Source organism: Aegilops tauschii, chromosome 1 (genome assembly GCF_002575655.3).
Source record: "Aegilops tauschii subsp. strangulata cultivar AL8/78 chromosome 1, Aet v6.0, whole genome shotgun sequence".
Lineage (NCBI taxonomy): Eukaryota > Viridiplantae > Streptophyta > Magnoliopsida > Poales > Poaceae > Aegilops > Aegilops tauschii.
The window spans coordinates 61,569,047-61,590,546 of record NC_053035.3 but is presented as its reverse complement, the minus strand read 5'-3'; the positions used below and the strand labels follow the sequence as shown (position 1 = coordinate 61,590,546).

The following is a 21,500-nucleotide window of genomic DNA, read 5'->3' as shown; positions in this document are numbered from 1 at the left end:
TCCCCATCTGGCCGTTTGGGGAAGAAGGGAATGTGGAGGATCATGAGCGAGATTTCTGGAGACATATGCCCGAGTGTCTGGGTTCCGCATGACGCGTGACATACTCCCTCCGTTCCTAAATAGTTGTCTTTCTAGAGATTTCAAATGGTTACCACATACGGATGTATATAGACATATTTTAGAGTGTAGATGCACTCATTTTGCTCCGTATGTAGTCACCATTTGAAACCTCTAGAAAGACAACTATTTAGAAATGGAGGGAGTATATGCGATTGGTTGAGAAAGGGACAAGTGAGACGAGCGTGCGGAAAGGTGACCGGATTAGGCGCTGGCTGGTCACCCGATTATAATCCTCTTAAGGACATTAATGGTTTCAAAGGCCAAGTTGAAGTTACATCGAGTCATTGCTGCAATGGAAACTGTAAGTACAGGAGAAGAGCACTTTTTTAAATCTCTCTTTGCAAGGGGATTGACTATGATGTTTAGAATTCTAAGGATGCATGCAAAGGAAGCTGTAAATGAGGGGGCTTCCCCATTAGAGCTCATGCCCGCTATGCGGTCAACATGATGAAACCATGACCCACATCATGATTGGGTGTGTGTTCGCAAGAGAGGTTTGGGCAAGGGTATGCCTCACCATGGGGCAACATGGAAGAACCCCAACAACAAATGAGACACTACCCGAGTGGTGCATTCGGCAAGAGGAAACAGGACAACACCGAAAGATGGTGAGGGCAATTTGCATCCTTGTCCTATGGGAACTGTGGACGCATCGCAACACCGTGGTATCCGACGGAGTGATGCCATCTACACGGCAGGTGTTGCAGAGCATAGAAAGCGAGGCCCGAGCATGGAAGCAGGCAGGACTACTGAGAGGGGAAGCCGAGGCGTTTTTCGATGGTCTCGCATCGTGGGGTAGTAGTGAGTAGTCGACCATAGCATGCTGGATATGTGGAGTGGCAGTGAGCCACTTGTAAATATTTTTGTAACATCGAATGTGGAGGAGTCTTCTCTATCCCCTTTAATATATGATACGCACACTCGTGCCTATTCGAGAATTTTTTTTCTTTCTAAAAACGCTTTTCGCAAGGGAATGGTCTACCAGGCTTAGAATTCTAGGGATGTGAGCCTCTTTGGAAGCCCTCATAGTTAAACTACCGAAAAGAGATCAATGAGAACTGACCTTATGCTCTAATGGCCAGATTTGGAAAAAGGATATTTGGCCTTACCTATAGTCACCAAAGTTTTACAATCCACGAGGATTTTAACTTTGCGCCAATCCAGAACTTTAACTACTTGAGCCGTCGGATGTCACCTTGAAGCTTCAACCCACAACACTGCATTTTCATCAAAAGAAACAACTTGAATGAAGATGGAGTGGTTAGAGGTACGATTTTTGAGAAACACCAATGGTAACCACCTTCCTCAACTAGGAAGGATTAAAAGCCTGCATCCACAAATACTTTTAGGGCTTGAATGAATCTGAGATTGCAAGTCTATGTACACTGCCAGTCCGTTGCATCTCCACGCCACCAACATCGTCCACGTCGGCACCCTGCTCGACAGCCTTGGCTCCAATCTTTAGGAGAAGGACGACATCCTCGAGTGGCTCAATAGGCACGACACCAGATCCTGAGAGAATAAAAATCATATATTTTAGCTCCCTTTGATTTGACACTCCATACTTAACACCTTCACTTTGGAAAGTGCTACAATAACTTCTTGTACTTGGGGATTATCAAGCCCTTTATGGCGCCATTTTCGGAGAGCGTAACGCTAAGGGTAAATATTCTCGTGTGCATCTATTGGCTTTACCACTAAGTAGCTTTTATTCTTGTTCTATAGTTATGTTTCTGTCTTGTTATGGGTAGGCAATGCAAAATAACCCCCCCCCCCCCCCCCCCAGAAAAAAGATGTGCTTGCTACCTAAAGAGTCGAGGAACCTCCTACAATCGTCGATACCGCTGAAAGAGATTACATTGGTAGCTCCTTATCAATGAGCACACTTGTTAAAATGCCAACTTACTTGGTAGGGGGGACATCAGGAGAGTGTGACTACTTCAAGAGTTACCGCTTGTCTCAAAAGGAGAAACACTTGTGGGATTTAATAAACTAATTGCATTGGTATTCTAGAACTTTGTGTGCTCAATATGATACAACTTGTTGCTTTAGGAAGGATACTAAACAACCTTCATTTCAACCTAAGTACAATGATAATGACACATTGGCTCCTTATATTAAGGATGAATATGATTATTATGATATATTCCCTTCGTTTCTAAATATAAGCTTTTTTAGAGATTCCAATATGGCTAGTCCGTATTGAAATCTCTAAAAAGGCTTATATCTAAAAACGGAAGTTGTTGCTTTTAGAGGTGCTTATGAAATTGCCTCTATATTTGAATTTGAATTTGAAACTAATGATGATCCTTATAAATCTATAAAAACTTTGTTATACTTAAATGTTGCTTAAAAAATTTCAGTAACATTCCTTATATTAATAATGATATTAAGAGAGTCTCGGCTGTTTGAGAAAAGATTTATATTTTGTAGGAACCCATGGAAGAAAGAAATTGCTGAAACTGAGTGCTCCTCGTATTACACCAGGGTGGAAGGAGAATGCCCTTCGTGCGTGGGTTGCTGCCAGGTGGGCCCGCGGAGGCCAAGCTGGGGTAGGATCAAAAAGAAAATTCGTAGTTGAGGAAACGGAAAAGCAAACGAGCTCAGCTGACGCTCCCTAGGTTCCTAGCCGCCGCCGGCCCACCGCCGCTACTGCCGGTCCTCCGCCGCGGCGCGCTCAACCGGGCGAAGCCTCTGCTGCCCCGCCGCCGGTACAGGAGCCCAGCAGCGCTTCCCTCCGTCGAGCAGCCGCTCTCACACGCAGCGCCTCCCTCCCTGGGGCAGCCGCTCCCGCCTAGCAACGCCGCCGACCGAAGCTACGCCGGAGACCAGTCCTTAGGCAGGTAGCCACCACTCCTTCGTCCCCCCTCCCCTTCCTCCCTCTTCCTCATTCACCCTCCCTCCTTCCTCTTGCATCCATGTTTGTTCAAATTTTTGTTCTGATTTAATGATTTTTGTATCGGATGCGTACTTGCTATAGATTGGATATTGTGAGTATAATGATGGAATTTTCTTGATGAGTATTTTCTGCATGATATTTCCAATGCATGTTCAAGTTGACATGTGAAAAGATTTTGCTTGATAGGTGTTTGTGATAATGCTTGTAGGGGCAAATTGTTGTTCGAATTTCAGTTGAGCAAATGTTTTGGTCTAAACATGTTAGCAGTGAAACATGCAATGACTCACCATTTATATGAAAAAGAAAAGATTCAGTTGTTTTATCCGCACTGTCTTGACCTGAAATCAAAGCTTAGCAGTAACATGCATTTTGACAGAGCAGGAGCTTTCTCTTGGTTATACTGGCCGAAATTGGTTTACACATTAGTACTAGTGGTATTGTTGGCATGATTGATGTCTCAAATCTTGTTTGTGATTGGGAATATGGTGGTACTATTACGCTGTGTTGTTGTTTTTAACAGTCAGACCTAAAATACTACCGTTTAAAGTGATTGTTTCTCCTTCTGCATGTTAGTTGATTGATCTTTAGGTTCCACCATTCGTGTTATGCCATGCTGCAAGCCTTTCATTGTTGGTTTCTTGTTTATTCATACTCCTACAATATTACAATTTCTCCTACAATTATGTGTTTCCTGTTACAATAGTCAATCATTCTTCGGGTTTTTACCTAGTCAACCTCACTAGCAATGTTACACAAGGCTTCATTTTCGGGGTTTGATGTTAACATTAATTTATGTTTCAGTATATATGCTAGGAAGGTATTGAATTGCATGTGTACGTACCTCCCAATGCTACGAAAGGGGGTGTCACCAACACAAGCGAATCACGTTCAAGAGGAGGAGAGCGAAGATATCTTGAACAATATTCGTAGTAGGATAGCCGATGCGTGTTTTGTGAGAGCAAGATAGGTTAGCTATGTTGATGAAGGCCATCATCATGTGAACAATTTGTGTTCTGTATGGTCCATATCTTATTTATTAATATTTATACGCATGAAGTATGAAACACTACAATATAATCATTGAATTTCCTATATGTTATCCATGAATTGTCTAATTTTCCTTTCCAAAATGGTTGTTGAAATGCCTAACAATGTAAAAGTCACTGCTTAGTACATAAACATTCTTTCAGCCCCGAGGGGCATTACGGACAATTCATGCCAAATCTACAATTTCACAGTTGTCTCGACCAAACAACTTCCAGCCTTTTCACAGTTCTCAGCTCACAGCCGCTTTCTCACAGCTCGCAGCTCACGGCTGCTTTCTCAGAACTCGCAGCTCAACCAAACATACCCTAATTCTACCCCTTTGGAACTTGCAGTTGGAACAGGGCACCAACATTGTCAATTGGAGAGGCTTGGAGCTGCTTCGGCATCCTCAGGAGAGCAAACAAGAAGGTAATTTGCTGCTCCTAGCTTCTATACGTATTTTTTTTGTGAATTTTAAAAATAGTAAATCGTATCCCTTTATTGGCGCTTTTCCAAAATGACGAATTTACCTATCTGTAGATACTGATACACATATCGGCACATTTTAGCTCAGGAGAGCAAGCAAGAAGGTGATCTGCTGTTCCTAGCTTCTATACATATATTTTTTTGTGAATTAAAAATAATAGCAAAACGTATCTCCACATTGAAGTTTTTCCAAAATGGCAAATTTATGTATCCATGTATCATATCGGTGTTAGGTTCCCAGAAGCTCGCTGGAACTGCTGCCATGTCTTCGAAGGGCAAGAAGAAGAAGCCGTCGGCATCCCCGCAGCCGTCACCTCGTACACCTCCCTCTCGCGCCCGTGAAGGCACCGGGGGCTGCATCCTGGACCTCTCGTCCACCGCTGCAGCGGCGGCGGCACGGTACCCGGCGCTCGTACCCCGCGGAGGCGCGGGTTGTTTCGCCGGCACCGTCTCCGATGTGGTCTCCAGGGGCGGGAGCCGCAGTGGCGAGGGGAGGCTCTGGCTTGCCGAGCCCGCCATGGCCAGCACCGGGCTACGGCCTGGGTGCCTCGTCTTTGTATGCTCCTCACCAAACTTGTTAACTAAGCACTACACTTGTGTTTTCAATACAAACCATGCTCCATGTAACATCAATTATTGCTGTTAAAATTTTGATTGTGTGCCCACCTTTGACTGTGTAGATGTATCTTTGCTCTACTGGTGTAACATCTGGTCAACTGAATATACATTGATCGATCCACACTATTTTTCAATACCGCCGCAAAGAATCATATTTACAGTTTGCTGAAAATAAGATTAACGCATACAGTGGATTGCGGTACCCTGGTTGTAAAACTGACATTCGAGCTTCCCATGGATTTTCCAATAAAGATAAAACTTCAGCTTACCAGTGTCTATGTGTTGTTTTGTTCTAGTCAGCTGAGCTTCGTCTCCTTGTTCTTAGGTGTCACTCATTTCTTCAAGTAGTAACAGTTTAGATGGCTTCCCACTTGATAGTTTATTTGAGGAGTGCAACAGATTTTTTGATCTTGATGTGGGCAATGATCTCATCTCTAATGAAGCTGGGGTGAACTTTGTGACTGCTACAGTTTTCCCTTCACGTGAGGTATGTGCCTTTGTTATCTTTCTTCTCTTGGTGTATAAATGCCGCGAATGCCAAACTGTAAAAGTTTCTGATTGGATGGTCACTCTTATCAGGTTCAAAAGAATGACATCAAGCTCTCTTGGGATCTTGCCTGCACACTGGGATACCCTGTAGTAGGTCGTTCTTTGCTAATTAGCCCCGTATATACATCGCAAGCCCCAAAGCGAGCTGATTCTGGCGAGTTATTGCGTGTGATAAAATGCAGCGATCTTTATCTCGGTCTAGTTCCAACGAAAGTTGTACCGTCCAGTCATAATAAGTCGGAATCTGATTGCCATCCTGTAAGAAATGTGATGGTTATGGAGTCACCTAAAAGGATTCCTTCAACTCCTCCATGCAGAAATGAATCCCATGATGGTGCATCTAACAGTGGCTTTTCATTGTGCTTGGATCAAGCCACTGCAAAATCAGCATTAGCAGATGATAAAATAAATGACTTGCTGCAGACTTCTGCATCACGGTGGCTTGATGGTAGGCACTTACTGAAAGGAAACTATGTCCCTCTCTCAATGTGCGGGAAACTATCTATGTTCGTAGTTTTGCGAGCAGAAACAGATGGTTCTGCCCTGGATGTAGTGCATGAGAAAAGAAATTCAATGTCTAATGCAGATGTCTCTGGTAAATTGGTTGAAACCCCTGCTTTGTACCTTGTCGACAGAACCACAAAAGTGCACCTTTCTGATTTGTCATCTTCAAAGGAGTTTGGGTCAGATAAGCTAGGGTTCCCACCAGAATATTCCATCTGTGCTGATACAGGAAGTGAAGATGCCAATCATGATCAAAGGCTTGGTGGGTTATCTGAAGTGTCAGCAAAAGTAAAAGAAATGATTTCGTTTTCGCTGGCAGATCAAATTGGTCTGCCAAGGAATGGCCTGCATGATTTACCAAGGTATAGTGTGAACTTGTCCCCCTAGATTGCAAACACATTTATTTGCTAGTTAGCAATATACTATTTTGTTTCATTTCAGGTATAAAGGTCTTCTTCTTTATGGTCCACCTGGAACAGGGAAAACCTCTCTTGCTTCTTCATGTGCCTATGATCTGGGAGCCAATCTTTTTACAATCAATGGACCAGAGATCATTGGTCAGTATCACGGTGAAAGTGAACAAACATTGTATGATGTTTTCACTTCAGCTAAGCAAGCTGCACCTGCTGTGGTTAGATTTTCTTCTAATGCCAACCACTTCTTTTCATTGTCATGTCAACAGCACTTGAAACTTACTTTTAGTCTACTACCTTTTTAGGAAGCTAATGTCACAATTTGTTAACCTTTTCTCCCTCACCCTGTATCATGTGGGATAGAAAAATGAGCAATCTTTTTCTTCATGAATTCTAGAACCTGAGTTAAAATGATTCCTATCCTCAGATGGTTACCCTTAGTATTCTAGATGAAAATAAAGGTTTGATAAAAGCATTCAACATGCCTATATATATTTCATTGGTCATCCACCTTTAGAGGAACCTCATCCTTTACACCATCTTTTAACATTTTAAGTGAAGTTAGAAGTTACTACCATTTTAAAATCAATTTAACACTGTTACTGCAATTGAAGAAGATACAAAATTTGAAGAAGATAAAAAACAAATATATCTTATGAACTAGATTTTGGGTAAGCTAGGTGTTATCATCCATTATCTCTTGAGTTATTAGTGCTCAAAATTAGTAATAGCTCCTGTTATCAATGTTTATGGATTGAATGAAGTATTTAATTACAAATGGTTTCTATATACTTCGATGAGGACTTATGAATGATTAGCAATATGATTATTGATGTCTATGGATTGAATTATTTAATTACCAATGGTTTCTCTATATTACAATGAGGAAGTATGTGATGTCTTAATTAATAACAATATTGAGGATTGATAATATGTATCTTCATTGATGTTAGATATTTATTGATGAATTGGATGCGATTGCTCCAGCCAGGAAGGATGGAGGCGAGGAGTTGTCTCTTAGAATGGTGGCCACTCTGTTAAAACTAATGGATGAGATTGGCCGTAATGATCGTGTTATCTTAATTGCTGCTACAAATCGTCTTGAAAGTATTGATCGTGCATTACTACGACCAGGAAGATTCGATCAAGAAATTGAAATAGGTAGAAATCTTTGATGTTTTTCATGTACCGCAGTTCTATATCTATTCTAGGTCAGTGCTGTTCTTTTTTAAGGTATTGTGTGCAGTCATCCCCTAACGAAAGGTATTGTGTCCAACTAAAACCAGTACTAGTATATGTGCCGAATACATGTAGGATTCCTTTTGCTGGTAACATCATCCATTTAGGGTGGTATCGACAAATAATTGTAGGCGATTGATGAATCCCCCCTCCTCCCCCGGCGAAAAATAGACAATTTGTTATCTTGCATTTTAAGTACTTTGTGGTACTTAAGAGACATCATGCCCCATATACTGTTATCTGCATCAGTTTAGTACTAGCTGTTTTCAGAACTTCGGGTAAACTGAGGTTGACTGCTTACAGATAGCGTCAAATGCAAGCTGACTGTCATCGATGATAAGCCTAATGTTGAAATAATAGGGTTGTCCAGTTGATAAATTGTTGAGCAAGTCAAAGTTGATCAATTGTTGATTCACTTGCAGGAGTACCATCTCCAGGACAGAGGCTGGACATACTTCACCACCTTCTAAGTGGAGTTCACCACTCTCTCACTAGTGAGGAAGTTGAGTCCCTTGCTTTTGCCACTCATGGATTCGTGGGTGCTGATCTAGCTGCACTATGCAATGAGGCTGCATTGAGTGCTCTTCGCCGTTATATCAGTGTAAAAGAAAGTTCAACCCAACTACTTGGTGATCATGACACAAATGCAGAAAAGACTAATATTCAAGAAATTGATGGTCTTTGGGGTTATGAAGTAAGCTCATTATCATCATCTCTCTCAAAGTTAACCATGTCAATGGAGGATCATTGCTGGACCAATAGAGGTGATATCATAGAAAGTAGCGAGCCGGATGATAAGAAAGATGAGTTGCTATTGTTGGTGACCAAAGATGACTTTGAACAAGCTAAAATGAAAGTTAGACCAAGTGCAATGCGTGAGGTATCATTTTTACCCACCTTATATGTTCATTTAGTGTTTCTTTCTCAGATTTCTTCTCTTATTACTTGCTGTGATTTCTTATCTTGTAAGCACCATTTCTTCTCTCTTGCTTTTTTTTTCTTTCTTTTCATATGTTTGTGTCAATATCTGCATCATGGACTCCAACTGACGAGCAGTGAAAACTAAACTAAAAGTTGCACATTTCAGAACAATTGATATGAAATTCTGGTATAACAATTCAGTTTAATGTAAGGTGTTCTTGATTTGGTTGGTTGAGATGCACCCTGTGTGTTATTATCTTATGGGAAATAAACACCAACATCAGTAAAATATGTGTGTGCTCTGTAGAACGTAGCACAATGTTAATGCTTCCATCATTTCCTGTACAGGTAATGCTAGAGCTTCCGATGGTACGATGGGAAGATGTTGGTGGTCAAGCCAGGATCAAGAAGCAATTAATTGAAGCCATCCAGTTGCCACAGAAATGCCCAGATGCGTTTGAACGCTTAGGGATCCGCCCTCCTAGAGGATTGCTAATGATTGGACCACCAGGTTGCAGTAAGACATTGATGGCTCGTGCTGTAGCTTCTGAAGCAAAAATGAATTTCCTTGCAGTTAAGGGTCCTGAGCTTTTCAGCAAATGGGTTGGTGACTCTGAAAAGGCAGTGAGATCATTATTTGCGAAGGCGAAGGATAATGCGCCTGCAATATTATTTTTTGATGAAATAGATGGGCTTGCAGTAACTCGTGGCCATGGAAGTAATGGCATATCTGTTGCTGATAGGGTACTCAGTCAGTTGCTACAGGAAATGGATGGTAAGCCTTATTACTTCCTTAGGGACTGTTGGTTGATCCATGATGGTAGTCCAGCAACTGGTCACTTGTTACCTCAGTCTTTATTTGATCAATCATTGATTTTTTATTAAGTAGTTAAATACTGGAAAGTGGGTTACTCTTGTATTATAGGCTGTCATTGATTTAATTGATGACTATACTACACAAATCAAGCAGTCAAGCATGTAAATTAGAGCAGATATGACGTTTCTACTATTTCTTTAGGTTCTACTGGTTGATTCCACACATGTTATAATCTTATATAATAAACTAGGTTACATTCATTAAAATGGACAATTACTAGTCAAAATTGAGGCCCCGGTATCTTACTATCTTATTAGTTACTGGGCTCTCTGCTATTTGCTTGTCTTTTCATTGTTTTAGTTGGAAATGCTGATAACCTACTATCTGGACTCATGTTACATATCTTTGCCAGTTATGTTTTGATCATCTATAATTACTATGATTGCAACAGGTTTGGACCAGAAGATTGGTGTCACTGTTATTGCAGCTACGAATCGTCCTGACAAAATCGATATTGCACTTCTGAGACCAGGTCATCTGTCTTAACTACACATACATGCACATGCATTTTATGGTCTACGCTTCTTGTTGGGTTTCACATGCAATGTTCTCTATCTTTTGTTGGTTTAACTTCATGAATGATGTGTGCACTAGGTCGTTTCGACAGACTGCTTGATGTTCAACCACCAGATGAAACTGACCGTGAGGATATTTTCCGGATTCATACACGCAAAATTCCTTGCAGTCACGACGTCAATCTAAACGAACTTGCTAGACTCACAGAAGGCTACACCGGTGCCGACATAAAGCTCGTCTGCAGGGAAGCCGCCGTAGCTGCTCTTGATGTATGCTGCCTGCTCTTTGCCCATTCTGGTACACAAGGACTAGATGTGTTTTCTTCACTAGAAGCTTGCTGATAAACTATTTGGATTTTCACCAGGAGAACTTTGACATCCCAGAAGTAGCAATTGTACACTTCAAGTCGGCAATCGACCGAGTAAGTCCATCAGATATGCAGTTTTACCAAGAACTTGCGGCGCGATTCCGCCGACTCGTTGATGACACAGATAAAGCAACAACGATGGGAATACATACCGAAACTGCCATTTAGTATCCCTATATCTGTAGATAGAGGAGAGCAGTTCACTGTAAGCCATTCCTTATATCCTCCTCGTTACCTCAATGATTCATCATTAGGTCCTAACATGTTGTTTTCTACTTTATCTGTTCCAGCTAATACCAGAAACGAAAGGAAAATGGAATTTATGTTGACAGTTGCAGTATTATGATCCTCTCCAGCATTTCCCGCATCTGGAATTCTTTTTTGTTCTGGTAGAGGCTAGTAGTGCAAGTCAAGAGTTGCATCTTTTTCCTTGGACGTCCAATGGTTCCATCTAGTACTATTTTTGTAGTGGTGGCTCTTGAAAGAGAGAGGATACTGATTACTGGACACAATTGCCTGTGCAATTTTTTGCTAGTCATGTACCCGTGGAGTCTAGAATTTTTGTTGTAGAGATTGCCAAATGCTGGTCGTCACTCCTGTTCAAATTTGTGCACATCTTGACTGCCAGTAATGGCATCGAGGAATCATATGCACGCGGTGCGGAGAGTTTGGAATCCCAGTTCAAGAGCCCATGAAAAAGAAGACCGCGGGGTGAAAAGCCCGAACCCTTTTGCCCGACGCCCGTCAGGCCTGCAACATACCCACTCCCTTGCTCGTCTCCCGCCACTCCGGCCATGGACGCAGCTGGCTCCGCGTCTCACAGCCGCAAGCGCCCCCTCAATGTTGATCTAGTGCAGAAAGCATCAGCCTCCGCGTCTCACTAAACGTTCTTGTTAACTTAAAAAAAAAGAACCTGAACATTCTTGTTACTCTGTTCATTCCTTCACAAAACATCAGCCGTCAGAGCATCACTGCTCATGCCTACAATGTCCATGGCTAGCATCCACAATATGCAGCACAGCAGGAGGTGATGAATCTAGCCCTCGCCATCTCCATTATATGGTACAGTTAGTAATTAGGACCTGCAGCATCGTGGCATGGCAGCACCAAAGAGTAACAACCACTATCGCTGCCAGCTGATCTGACCAAAAAAAGCTCTGCCAAGCCCGAGGCTCACCCGGCCGATCACTTGCGAGGCCTCCCTCGCTTCCCGCTCTTCTTCCCACCTCGTCCCGAGCTCCCGGCTTCCGGAGTAGCAGCGCCAGGGCTGCTGGTTCCCTTCTTGGGGCGGCCTCTGCCTCTGCCCCTTCCTGACGGCATTGGCTCCGGAGTCGCCGTCTTGGCCCCCCTGCCTCTGCCCCGCCCGCGACCATGACTGCCACACTCTGCCTCCTCCTTCGGTACCTGTCTGATCCCGTCCTCGGCTTCTGGTTCTGCGTGTTCCGAGGCTTTCTTGCGCTTGTTGGACCGTGAGTTAGTGGTGGGAGATGCCGCCTTGGTTACCTGCTCCGGCTCCGGTGTCTCTTCTGCTGCGGTGAAACAAACGGTTCAAAACCATCCACGCTTAGATTTCAGTTCAGCGACTGTGAATGTTAACCCAACTCAATTTCAGTTTTACCATTTTACGCTGAAAGTGCAGTAGGAGAGAAGCATCTTGTTAGGTGTACCGTCACTACGGAGTTTGCTTGAAAATTTGGTACATGATTGCCATTTACGAGCACTACATATGTTTTGCGCATGGAAGAAGCACTAGAATTGGATGGACCAAAATGATCAGGAAAGCTATAAGCTAAACAGAGCCCACTACATCAGAGCACTGGAATTGGATGGACCAACAATGGCTAATGTTGACAAACATCGCACTAATGCGCACTAATGGACCCTTGGCTACCTTTTGCACACTAATGCAGTTTCTATTTTCCAGTCTGATAGCAAATAGCATGAGATCTGCGATAAGTTGCCCAAACCTTAGAAGAAACGGGCTGACCAACGTATTGGCCACATAACGACAAGTTATTCGAGTGAGTGAGAATAGGATGCAGAATTTCATGCATATTAAGTGCTGATGCTCGACATAGTGGCCACAGAAGAAAAAAAAATAAAGACCAAAATGCAGCAAACGATCGACTAATTGTTGGGCTGAAAGCATGGCAGTGGAGAACATCTCAATTTATCAACATCTTCTCTGTTCCGAAAGCATTAGGATCGACATTAGGAGGAGAGATACTTGAAAGTCAAAACCAGCCACCTGAATCTGTGGCGGTCACTGCTGCATAGATAAATAATTTTATTGTGAACAGGCCAAAACTAATAATGACCAACAACCTACTCGATATTTTCATTTTTCTCCTGGCTCCTGTGATTTTCTTAACCCAAAACTAAGCTAAAGTTGGGCCAGCTTGAACTACGCTTGACAAATCGTGGCACAAGGGGGGTAATGGGCTATTCAGCATGGTAACCTGTGCATCATGTACATGCCATATTTAAATAATTTAGGGAACGTCATTGAGATGTAACAGCAGATTTTGCAATTCATACTTTCCTAGATTTCTTCTACGATCCCTCTGATGCTGTTTTAAGAAGTTTTTAACCTTCACATGTGGAGAAGCTGACACGCATAAGGCCACAATCATACCAGTTCCAAACTCTACAGACTAAAACTAAGCACCGAATAACTATTGGCAGGATAGCTAGTTAATTTTATTGGACAAGAGGGCATACAAAAAAAGTTATGAGCAAGGAACAAAGTCAGCAAGACCATACTATAAGTCTAGACCTGTAGCCATGAGTTGGTCGTGAGATCTTATGGGTTTCACCTCTAGCCTACCCCAACTTGTTTGGGACTAAAGGCTTTGTTGTTGTTGTTGTAGACCATATACTAGTAAAAAGTCCCCACCCATGTTACGAGCACACAAAACTGAGTATTAACAAGTTTCATGGGGTTACTGCTTACCAGGCTGTTTTAAGTGGTATAATCAAGATGCCATTTTGTGGACCAGATATTGCAGACTGCAGCACATGTGTGAGAGTCACTAAATTTGAACCAGAAATTGGTGTGCAGTGATGTCGCTAAATTGCTTCCCTATGAATATGTGATGGCATGGTTGTACTACACTGGAGGTGCAAGAATATATGTGCTACTGCACATTTGCTGATTTACAAATGCACTTGCTAATTTATAATTGTTGGTTCCTGCTACTATACACCACACTATATATCAATTTCAAATTTTGATCCTTCTTGTTAGTTGCTTCCTTTTGCAATTTAAAACTTCTGAAGTTCATGATAAATCTCCAAGTCATGATTTCACTAACATTCTTTTAGCATTTAATGTTCAAGATTGTTTTGTAGTATTTAACTATTTAATCTCATATTACGTCAAAATTATGAGATACATGCATCATATATGTTTTGGTGATGTCTGAATATAAATATATAAACCAAGAACTTAAATAGGGAAACTGGCTACAAGAATGATTACTGTACAATTGATACAAGGGGAGGTGACCTGGCAAGTACCTGTTTCGTCGATTGCGGGATGTTGGCTCGTCTTTGGTTTTGGTTTTTCTTTACTGTCTCGGCGCGGAAGAAAGTAGAGCTTTTTCGTGTTCTCTAAAAAGCCGAGTAACAGTTAGCTAGTTTCAATATCTTGAGCAAGGATAATAGTTTCCTTTGCAACAGATCAAGCAAGACTAGAATGATATTGGCCCACCAAATTTCCAAGTTCACAGACAAATGAAATTTTAATAATTGTCATCGTAAGAATACATAAGAGAAATGCACACCTTGAAAGAGAGCATCAATATCACCATCAAAATTATCCAGCTGCGACAAAAGTAATAATACATGTATTAGACATTAGGTAATAGAAGGACGTAACAGAACATCCATATTATGGGGTATAGTTCACTAGTATCTCCTGTTGAGTACTCTACTGTTCCCGTAAAAAGAAGGTAGTAAGTAAACTAGTCACATTCCTGGGTGTTGAAACATGTTATTGTCAATCTAAGCACTACAAGATGTGACAACTGACAACCAAAGAGAAGAGGGAGGCAGGTATATGAGTAAATGACACTTTTTAAACTGACAAACAATTTCTCAAAAAAGGTTTATGGATCAATAACTCCAAGATATTTTTGTTTCACTGTTACCTCCTAAAAGTTAACTCCTCGTCATTAGCATGTGTCTGTGATTAATCACCTGGCTGTTGCTAATATTAATATGCTTTGATTAGTTGGTTTAGGAGATGTCTGTTAACAGACATAGCTCACTACATTACTCAAAGTCATGCTGCTGATTTATTCAACCCGTTTCTTTAGTTTTGCATAAATAATTTTAATAAATTGCATTAAATTTTCACCCTACCAGTAACTTCAAGCGAGTAAACAGCTCTTGCATGAAATCCCATTTAGTTACCTGGTCAAGCTTATCACCAACATTTGCCCTGTCTACAACAATCAGAGACATCCCAACTCCACAACCAACACTGCAGAATTGTTCTGAGCTTAGTATAGGATAATAGTATGAATAGAGGATGCCACTACATTTACATGTTGATTTCATGCAATTACCTTGTAACATGCATTCCTTCAAGAATGTCAACCTTTTTAGGATTTACAGATGACCTGTATATAATGCATAACAATAACTGGTAAGAGAAGTTAAATGGTCGAAATCTCGAAGGTTGCAAGACTTGTATTTCACATGACATTAGCATTTTAAATAGATGTACTTTTGTGTAGGGCCATAACCAAGCTCTCCATATTCAGAAAGACCCCAACTTATGCAAGAATCCTCTGCACCAACAATATGGTGCATGTCGCCAGAAGCCATGCAGCGGATGTTCCAACCGCTGAAGCAAACAAATCATCTATTAAAAAGATAAGTGAGGATAATACCATTTCAACAGAAAGCTCTGATTATGAGAATAGCTAAACAGCAGAGTGTAGCCATCTAAGACACTGTTCATCACTATGGTATTTCACAGTTTGTAAGGAACCTTAAATCTCTAACTGGCTTAGGATACATGCACTCATCGCCCCAGTTCTTCAACTTTCCCCACACATACAGCTGCCCACGACCTAAAAATCAAACCAAATGACCAACAATTAATTAAAATATAGCAGTTCCAAATATTGCAACACAATCAACAGAACATCAATCTGATTGAAAGAGTGCAAAGGTATAACGACAATACTATTTCCCAACCATATGTGATATGAGATCTAACTTGCAGATGAAAAATAGGATGACTCAGGAATCATGGCATATGCCTCCTTTTGTAATGCAACTAAACCCAAACATCATAAATAGTCAATAGAAAATAAAGACTATTGTTCTTCCTTAGTTTGGATAATTATTTGCCCAGAGTGGTATGCCCATCCTAAAACAGGACAATCTGATTTGATGCTCACAACGTCAAGTGACCAGATATTTCCATGAATAGTCTTACTCTACAAAATGCTCAGTGCAATAAAAAATCTGCTAATGTATTTGATTTACATATCTGAAAACACATATCTTTGCATCTTCAGCCACATCTAGACCCTGTCTATAGCACCCCACTTTAATGATAAAAAGCTGCTCTTACACTCCATCCGTCCTAGTTTGCATGGCGTCCTCGTCTTTTGTGATTTAATTAGACCAATAATAATAAGTAATGTGCCATAAAAACTATACCATTGAAACCTCTTTTCGTGATGGTACATTTTTTCTGGCACATAATCTTACATTTCATTGGTCAAAGTTAAACACTAAAACACATGGGCACCATGTGAATTAGGATGGAGGGAGTAGGAAATTATGTATGGGCAGTATGACAGGAGAACGAAAATGATAGTGAACATTTACACGATGTTTTCCTTCAACTGAAATAATTTAAGAGCAATATTATCAGAAAGTACCCAAGTTTTGAGCTCCTTTTCAAGTAGTAACGCGCACAGAAGCATACACTTAAAAGGCAACAACGTTTGACAGCTTTTAGGCATATGTATGCAAACACAGAGAAAATGCTAACATATGATACAATAATGTTTGTCAGGCTTGAGAGGTTTGGTCTTCAACAGGCTAAGTTCCATTGCTAACTCAATTTTCCTATGCCATCTCACTTGGATGTTTGAATTGTATAATCAGCTCACCAAGACATGCAACACAAACATAACTAAAAATATCAGCTTAAGGTGCAAGGTAAACTAATCACAAGAGCTGCTTGACCCATATGTGACCCTCGGCCAAACTATATTCTCAAAACTATCTTTTTCTAGTATATTTTGTCATATAGCCCAAGCAATAAACTCCTGTGGTAATTAGTTAAAAAAAGGCGCACCTAAGCGAGCACTTGAGCGCGCCTAGGCTCTAGGCGTTGGCAAAACGCATTGCGCATAACTGTGCTTAATCTGCGCATAAGCATGCGCTTTGGTCAGTAAAGCGCAAGGCGGTGGCAAAACGCACAATTAACGCCTAGCGCTTTTTTGAACTATGGGTAATTTTATCCCAGAGTGCATGATAAAATAGCAAGTGCATCAGATATATATGCATCATACCACCGGCAGTGCACGCAGAACTTGCAGAACCAGCTGAGATAATATCACTGGGAGATAGCATATTGTTCTTTTGAAATATTTCAACGAGGCGTGGTTGCCACTCATCTTTCTGTTCATTATGACCCAACCTACATCGTAAGAAAGTGGACAGATGAACAATGTAGGATACATCATGAATACGGTGAGATACACCATACATGACAAGAATAAGTTACCTTCCATATCCACCAAAACCCCAGCTGGTAAAACATAAAAAGGAACCATGTGAGAGAACATAAATGTGACATGAAGGAATCATATTAATGTATGCAGAAAGGGACTTTTATACAACATGTATAGAGACACTAGTTAGTCATAACTATCTGGATTGTAAGTTTGTAACATTGTCAAACAAATGGTGGAGAAGGAACATACGTGTAAACAAAGCCACTTGAATCAACTGCAACTGCAACATCCAAGTATAGCAAAGGTTTTAGTATCAGTGCTGATCCTCAAGACTCAAATTAACAAGAAAATGAAAGAAAGGAAAAGAACCTGTATGATTTGTTCCACATGCAACTTTGACAACGGTCTTCCCAGATAATGCAGCTATTGCCCTGGGGTGGGGCTGGGGATCATATGTTAGCCTTACCGATGATGCATTGGCATTATACTGTAACATCATAAATCAAATCACAATTAGTGATGATAGCAAATTTAGTAGGTGTGATTGACTGATTGTTAACAGAGTAGCAATTGACCTCATTGTCGCTTCCATGGCCAAGTTGGCCGTACTGGGGAAGACCTGCTGTGCTGAATAGCACAGAAGAATAGAATACATATTCAAAAAATTGACGAACAAGAACGAGACCACTAAATACAGCCAAAGCATATACTAAATTACTAATCGAAAGATGTTATCATGAGAAGATGATCAAAGCCTTTTGTTTATTCTGAAAGAGGAAAGAGGTTGCTAATCGTTAAGTTTTATAGTTTCAGCAAGGCCATACAGTATGGAAGAGCCCTCAACTGATGATAGCCAGACAGTAAAGTCGGCACCACAAACAGCATTAGTTGCTTTAGTAACGAGGCAGGGGACTGGCGACACCCTAGTTCCTGCACCAAATTTAGAACAACACATAGTCAGGGACAACACCAAAATAACAGCACTGTTAGAACCCAACGGGAAAATGAGCTTCCCATATGGTCAAATTCCCATGAAATTGTCAGAACTACCCCATCGTCCTGAACAATATAGTTCTGTATGCTCATGGCATAAATATTTTTATTGGTTTCGTTATCACCCAGACAGGTAGATTCCAAGAACAGGTAACACCGTAACAGAACACAATTGTAGATTATATAATACTAATGTCTCATATGCTCCTAGCACAAAATGATATTTCCGTACACCAGTTGTATTTGTTGCACTTCTAGTTGTGTCATCTATCAATCATAAAAATAAAGGAAAAGGTGAGGGAGTCAACCACTCCTTAGTGAACCCATCCCCAACTGGCCATGTCTGTTGTCACCAAATGCAAAGGACCTCCCATCGTCAGTTACGACCACCGTATGATTTCTTCCAACACCTGCTGCGATTATGTTGTATCTGCAGAATTGACAAGTGCTGATTAGCATTTACAAACATGTTGAGAAAACATATAACGCCGTTGGGCTATTCAGTTCAAGTATGTTGGATGGTACATATTCATGGGTTCAGCAATACCATACACACCTTTTTTTTTAAAACTAAAATGAAGGACAATGCAGAGGAATCTCACTTTGATAGTTTAGAAACAACAGTTGGCAGGTTACGCAAGAGAGTGTCCCCATGCCCCAGCTGCCCCTTCTGCTAGAAATAACAGTGTTAAGTAAGAAACATAACAAAAATTAAGCATCGACTCATACTTATACCTCATTTCGACCCCATGAGAAGCAACGGCCGTCAGAACTCAGAGCAACACAGTGGCAAGCCGCTGGCAAAATGCAGGAATCCATTAGCAAAATCGATATGACCATAACTCGATTTTACTACTACTTGACAGCATTCAACAAACGCTAGGACCATCCACCAATCTAGGCATTTCCGCGCACAAACTGGGCGAATTCCCATGCCTCCTTATATCAGATGAAGAAATACAGTGGAGGAAAGTAAGGAGCTCATCTCAGAGGCGGAGGAGGGGAGGAAGGAACTCACCGCAGCCGGAGGCGACGAAGCGGATGTCCACGCCCACGAGAGGGCGCAGCCGCGTCGGGGACACCAGGTTGCCTCTGCCCTGCACCCCGCCCTTCACCGTCCGGCCCATGATGTCGAAGCGCACCGTGCCGCAGTACAGCAGCTCCCTGCCCCCCGCCTCCGCCGCCTTCTCCTCGCCTTCCGCGGCGGCCGCAGCCGCGCTGGCCGGCATCCTCGCCGCGATTCCGACCGGAAACCCTAGCTTCGGTGGGGCGGAAGCGGAGAACTGTGGAAGCGAGTGGGGAAGAGGGTTTGAAACCGAGTGCGGCTCTGTAGAACGGAACTTTTCGCGATTCGCGGGGTGTTCTGCCCTGCCGCAACGGCTGGCTTCGCTCCCCATGAAGCGGCAGGGCCAAACTGACATGGCCCAGTCTACTGTAGTACGGGCCGAGATCGAAGCCCAGGCCCGTGACAACGTGGGGGTTCTCGCTGAAGGTTTTTTCTCCATCAGTGGGAGGAGACGTTCTCGTTGACGACGAGGTGCCTACAGTACCTTCATAAATTTTAAAATGATACGACGGCTCAGTCTTTCAATGGTGCTCACAGAGGTAGGGTGTGCGTGTGTGCTTTCATAGGGGTGAGTATATGCACATGTATATGAGCGCTTCTGTATGTACTGATGTTTAAAATAACTCCGATTAATGTAAAAGAGCCTATTTTCTCCACCGCTTTTTCTGTTTTATTCAGTTTTATTCACGTTTTTTTCGTTTTCTATTTTCTTCTTCATTTTTCCATTTTTTTGCATTTGTTTCTTAAGTTTTTTCTTTGTTTTTTTTTCATTTTCATTTCTTTTGTTTTCATTGTTTCTTTTGGTTTTCATTCAACATTTTTTTATATGCCAACAACATTTTTCTAATACAAGTTTAACACTTTTTCAATACAAATTTAACATTTCTAATATGTGGTCGACATTTTTCCTATACATGTTTTTAACATTTTTCAAATGCTTGATTACATTTTTTTAATTCAAGATTAATATTTTTTGAATACATGGTCAACATTTTTCCTTTGGTTTATTTCGTTTCTTTTTTAGTTTTCATTTTTTGGTTATTCTTTTTTTTCATTCTTCATTCTTATATACATGATCAACATTTTCAAACACTTGTTCAACATTTTTATATACATGAGTAACATGATCAATATCTTCTTCAAATACTTGTTCAACATTTTTTCAAATACTTGTGCAGACTTTTTTCAAATATTTGTTCAACATTTTCCAAATGTTTTTGTATTATATATATTTAGAATATTTTAAAGTATAAAAAAGAAAAAAAGAAAAAGAAAAAGCGTGAAGAAAAAAATAAACAAAAAAAGGATGGTGTTTCGCGCGCGTGTGGGCCAGCCCAACTAGTTGTTCGCTTCAGCGAGGGGTTCTCTCCTGTCTCGTCCGAAATCCCAAATTAAGGAGTACTCCTTTCAAAGATCACTTTAATCTCCCAGGTTGCGGCAAAAGGCGCACTGCCAGGGAATTTTTCTCTTTTTTTGTAGATCTGTTTCTTCAAAACATTTTATCTCTTAAGCCGAGCGTCCAAACCTCAGACCGTTTTGACCGTTGGATTCCTCATGTCGAGATCTTCAAAACTAGATCACATGTCGATAGGTTTTCACAAACATTTTTTTTCATGAAAAAACCACATCGGGAGCATTTTTTTTATCCCTTTCCGAAAGCCATTTTCGAGAGGCACGTCCATGCCTCTCGCGAAGGAAAAAAAAGACATATTTTTTCGTTTCGTAGAGGCACGACCGTGCCTCTCGCGGAAGGAAAAAATGGGTTATTTTTCATTTTCGTGAGGCACTGTCGTGCCTCTCGCGAAAGTAAAATCATACCTCTCGTGGAAGCGATTTTTTTTGTTTTTGTTTCGAGAAGCAAGGTCGTGCCTCTAGTGAAAGCAAAACCATGCCTCTTGTAAAAGAAAAAAAATCGTGTTTTCACATAACTTTTTTAGTTGAAAAATAAAAAAACGATGAAAAACCGAAAAAGCCAAAAAAACATCTAAAAAGAAGAAAACGCATGTGAAAAAAACAAAACCGAATGCCGCGTCCAGAGCGCGACACGTGACGGCGGCTGAGAGCACGCCAAGTGGCACGCTCTCAACCCACCCCAAGTGACCCTTGGGAGGCTCCCGAACGATCGCTCCTCAGCTCCCTTAATGCGAGACATAGGGGCGCCCAAGCAAGACAGAGTTAGTTCTCGGTTGAAGGAGCTTG

The 21,500-nt window shown here is 41.4% G+C and overlaps 2 protein-coding genes across 4 annotated transcripts; one reads left to right on the top strand and one right to left on the bottom strand.

Moving 5' to 3' along the window:
• Positions 1-1,342: 1,342 nt before the first annotated feature.
• LOC109736614 (uncharacterized) lies at positions 1,343-19,602 on the bottom strand. 3 transcript variants are annotated; one of them, XM_040398462.3, is made up of 17 exons: positions 19,254-19,602; positions 18,971-19,032; positions 18,838-18,905; positions 18,544-18,665; positions 18,067-18,172; positions 17,818-17,869; positions 17,612-17,729; positions 17,492-17,522; positions 17,293-17,316; positions 17,078-17,205; positions 15,535-15,616; positions 15,268-15,387; positions 15,107-15,160; positions 14,952-15,021; positions 14,321-14,360; positions 14,055-14,147; positions 1,343-1,632 (listed from the first exon to the last, which is right to left on the bottom strand). In XM_040398462.3, the coding sequence occupies exons 1-17, from the start codon at positions 19,462-19,464 to the stop codon at positions 1,466-1,468; spliced, it is 1,548 nt and encodes a 515-aa protein (XP_040254396.1). In that variant the 5' UTR covers positions 19,465-19,602; the 3' UTR covers positions 1,343-1,465. The 3 variants fall into 3 exon arrangements, with proteins under 3 accessions (XP_040254396.1, XP_040254395.1, XP_020151417.1); XM_040398461.3 differs by lacking the exon at positions 1,343-1,632 and adding an exon at positions 11,379-12,061 and having other exon boundaries at positions 19,254-19,601; XM_020295828.4 differs by lacking the exon at positions 1,343-1,632 and adding an exon at positions 11,379-12,064 and having other exon boundaries at positions 19,254-19,599.
• On the top strand, positions 2,697-11,179 carry LOC109736597 (calmodulin-interacting protein 111). The gene is made up of 14 exons (XM_020295811.4): positions 2,697-2,963; positions 4,399-4,474; positions 4,586-4,635; positions 4,765-5,087; positions 5,475-5,636; positions 5,729-6,564; positions 6,644-6,833; positions 7,569-7,776; positions 8,277-8,734; positions 9,124-9,550; positions 10,044-10,124; positions 10,247-10,437; positions 10,533-10,740; positions 10,826-11,179. Exons 4-13 carry the CDS (start codon positions 4,794-4,796, stop codon positions 10,701-10,703), a joined length of 3,018 nt encoding a protein of 1,005 aa, XP_020151400.1. The 5' UTR covers positions 2,697-2,963; positions 4,399-4,474; positions 4,586-4,635; positions 4,765-4,793; the 3' UTR covers positions 10,704-10,740; positions 10,826-11,179.
• Positions 19,603-21,500: the final 1,898 nt, after the last annotated feature.

Coding starts and splice junctions, on each gene's coding strand:
- LOC109736597 (XM_020295811.4), top strand. CDS start 4,794: ATGTCTTCGAAGGGCAAGAAGAAGAAGCCGTCGGCATCCCCGCAGCCG. Junction 5,088..5,474: donor GGCCTGGGTGCCTCGTCTTT/GTATGCTCCTCA, acceptor CCTTGTTCTTAG/GTGTCACTCATTTCTTCAAG. Junction 6,565..6,643: donor GGCCTGCATGATTTACCAAG/GTATAGTGTGAA, acceptor GTTTCATTTCAG/GTATAAAGGTCTTCTTCTTT.
- LOC109736614 (XM_020295828.4), bottom strand. CDS start 19,464: ATGCCGGCCAGCGCGGCTGCGGCCGCCGCGGAAGGCGAGGAGAAGGCG. Junction 18,666..18,837: donor GTTGTTTCTAAACTATCAAA/GTGAGATTCCTC, acceptor TCAATTCTGCAG/ATACAACATAATCGCAGCAG. Junction 15,161..15,267: donor GGTTATGGCCCTACACAAAA/GTACATCTATTT, acceptor CATTATATACAG/GTCATCTGTAAATCCTAAAA.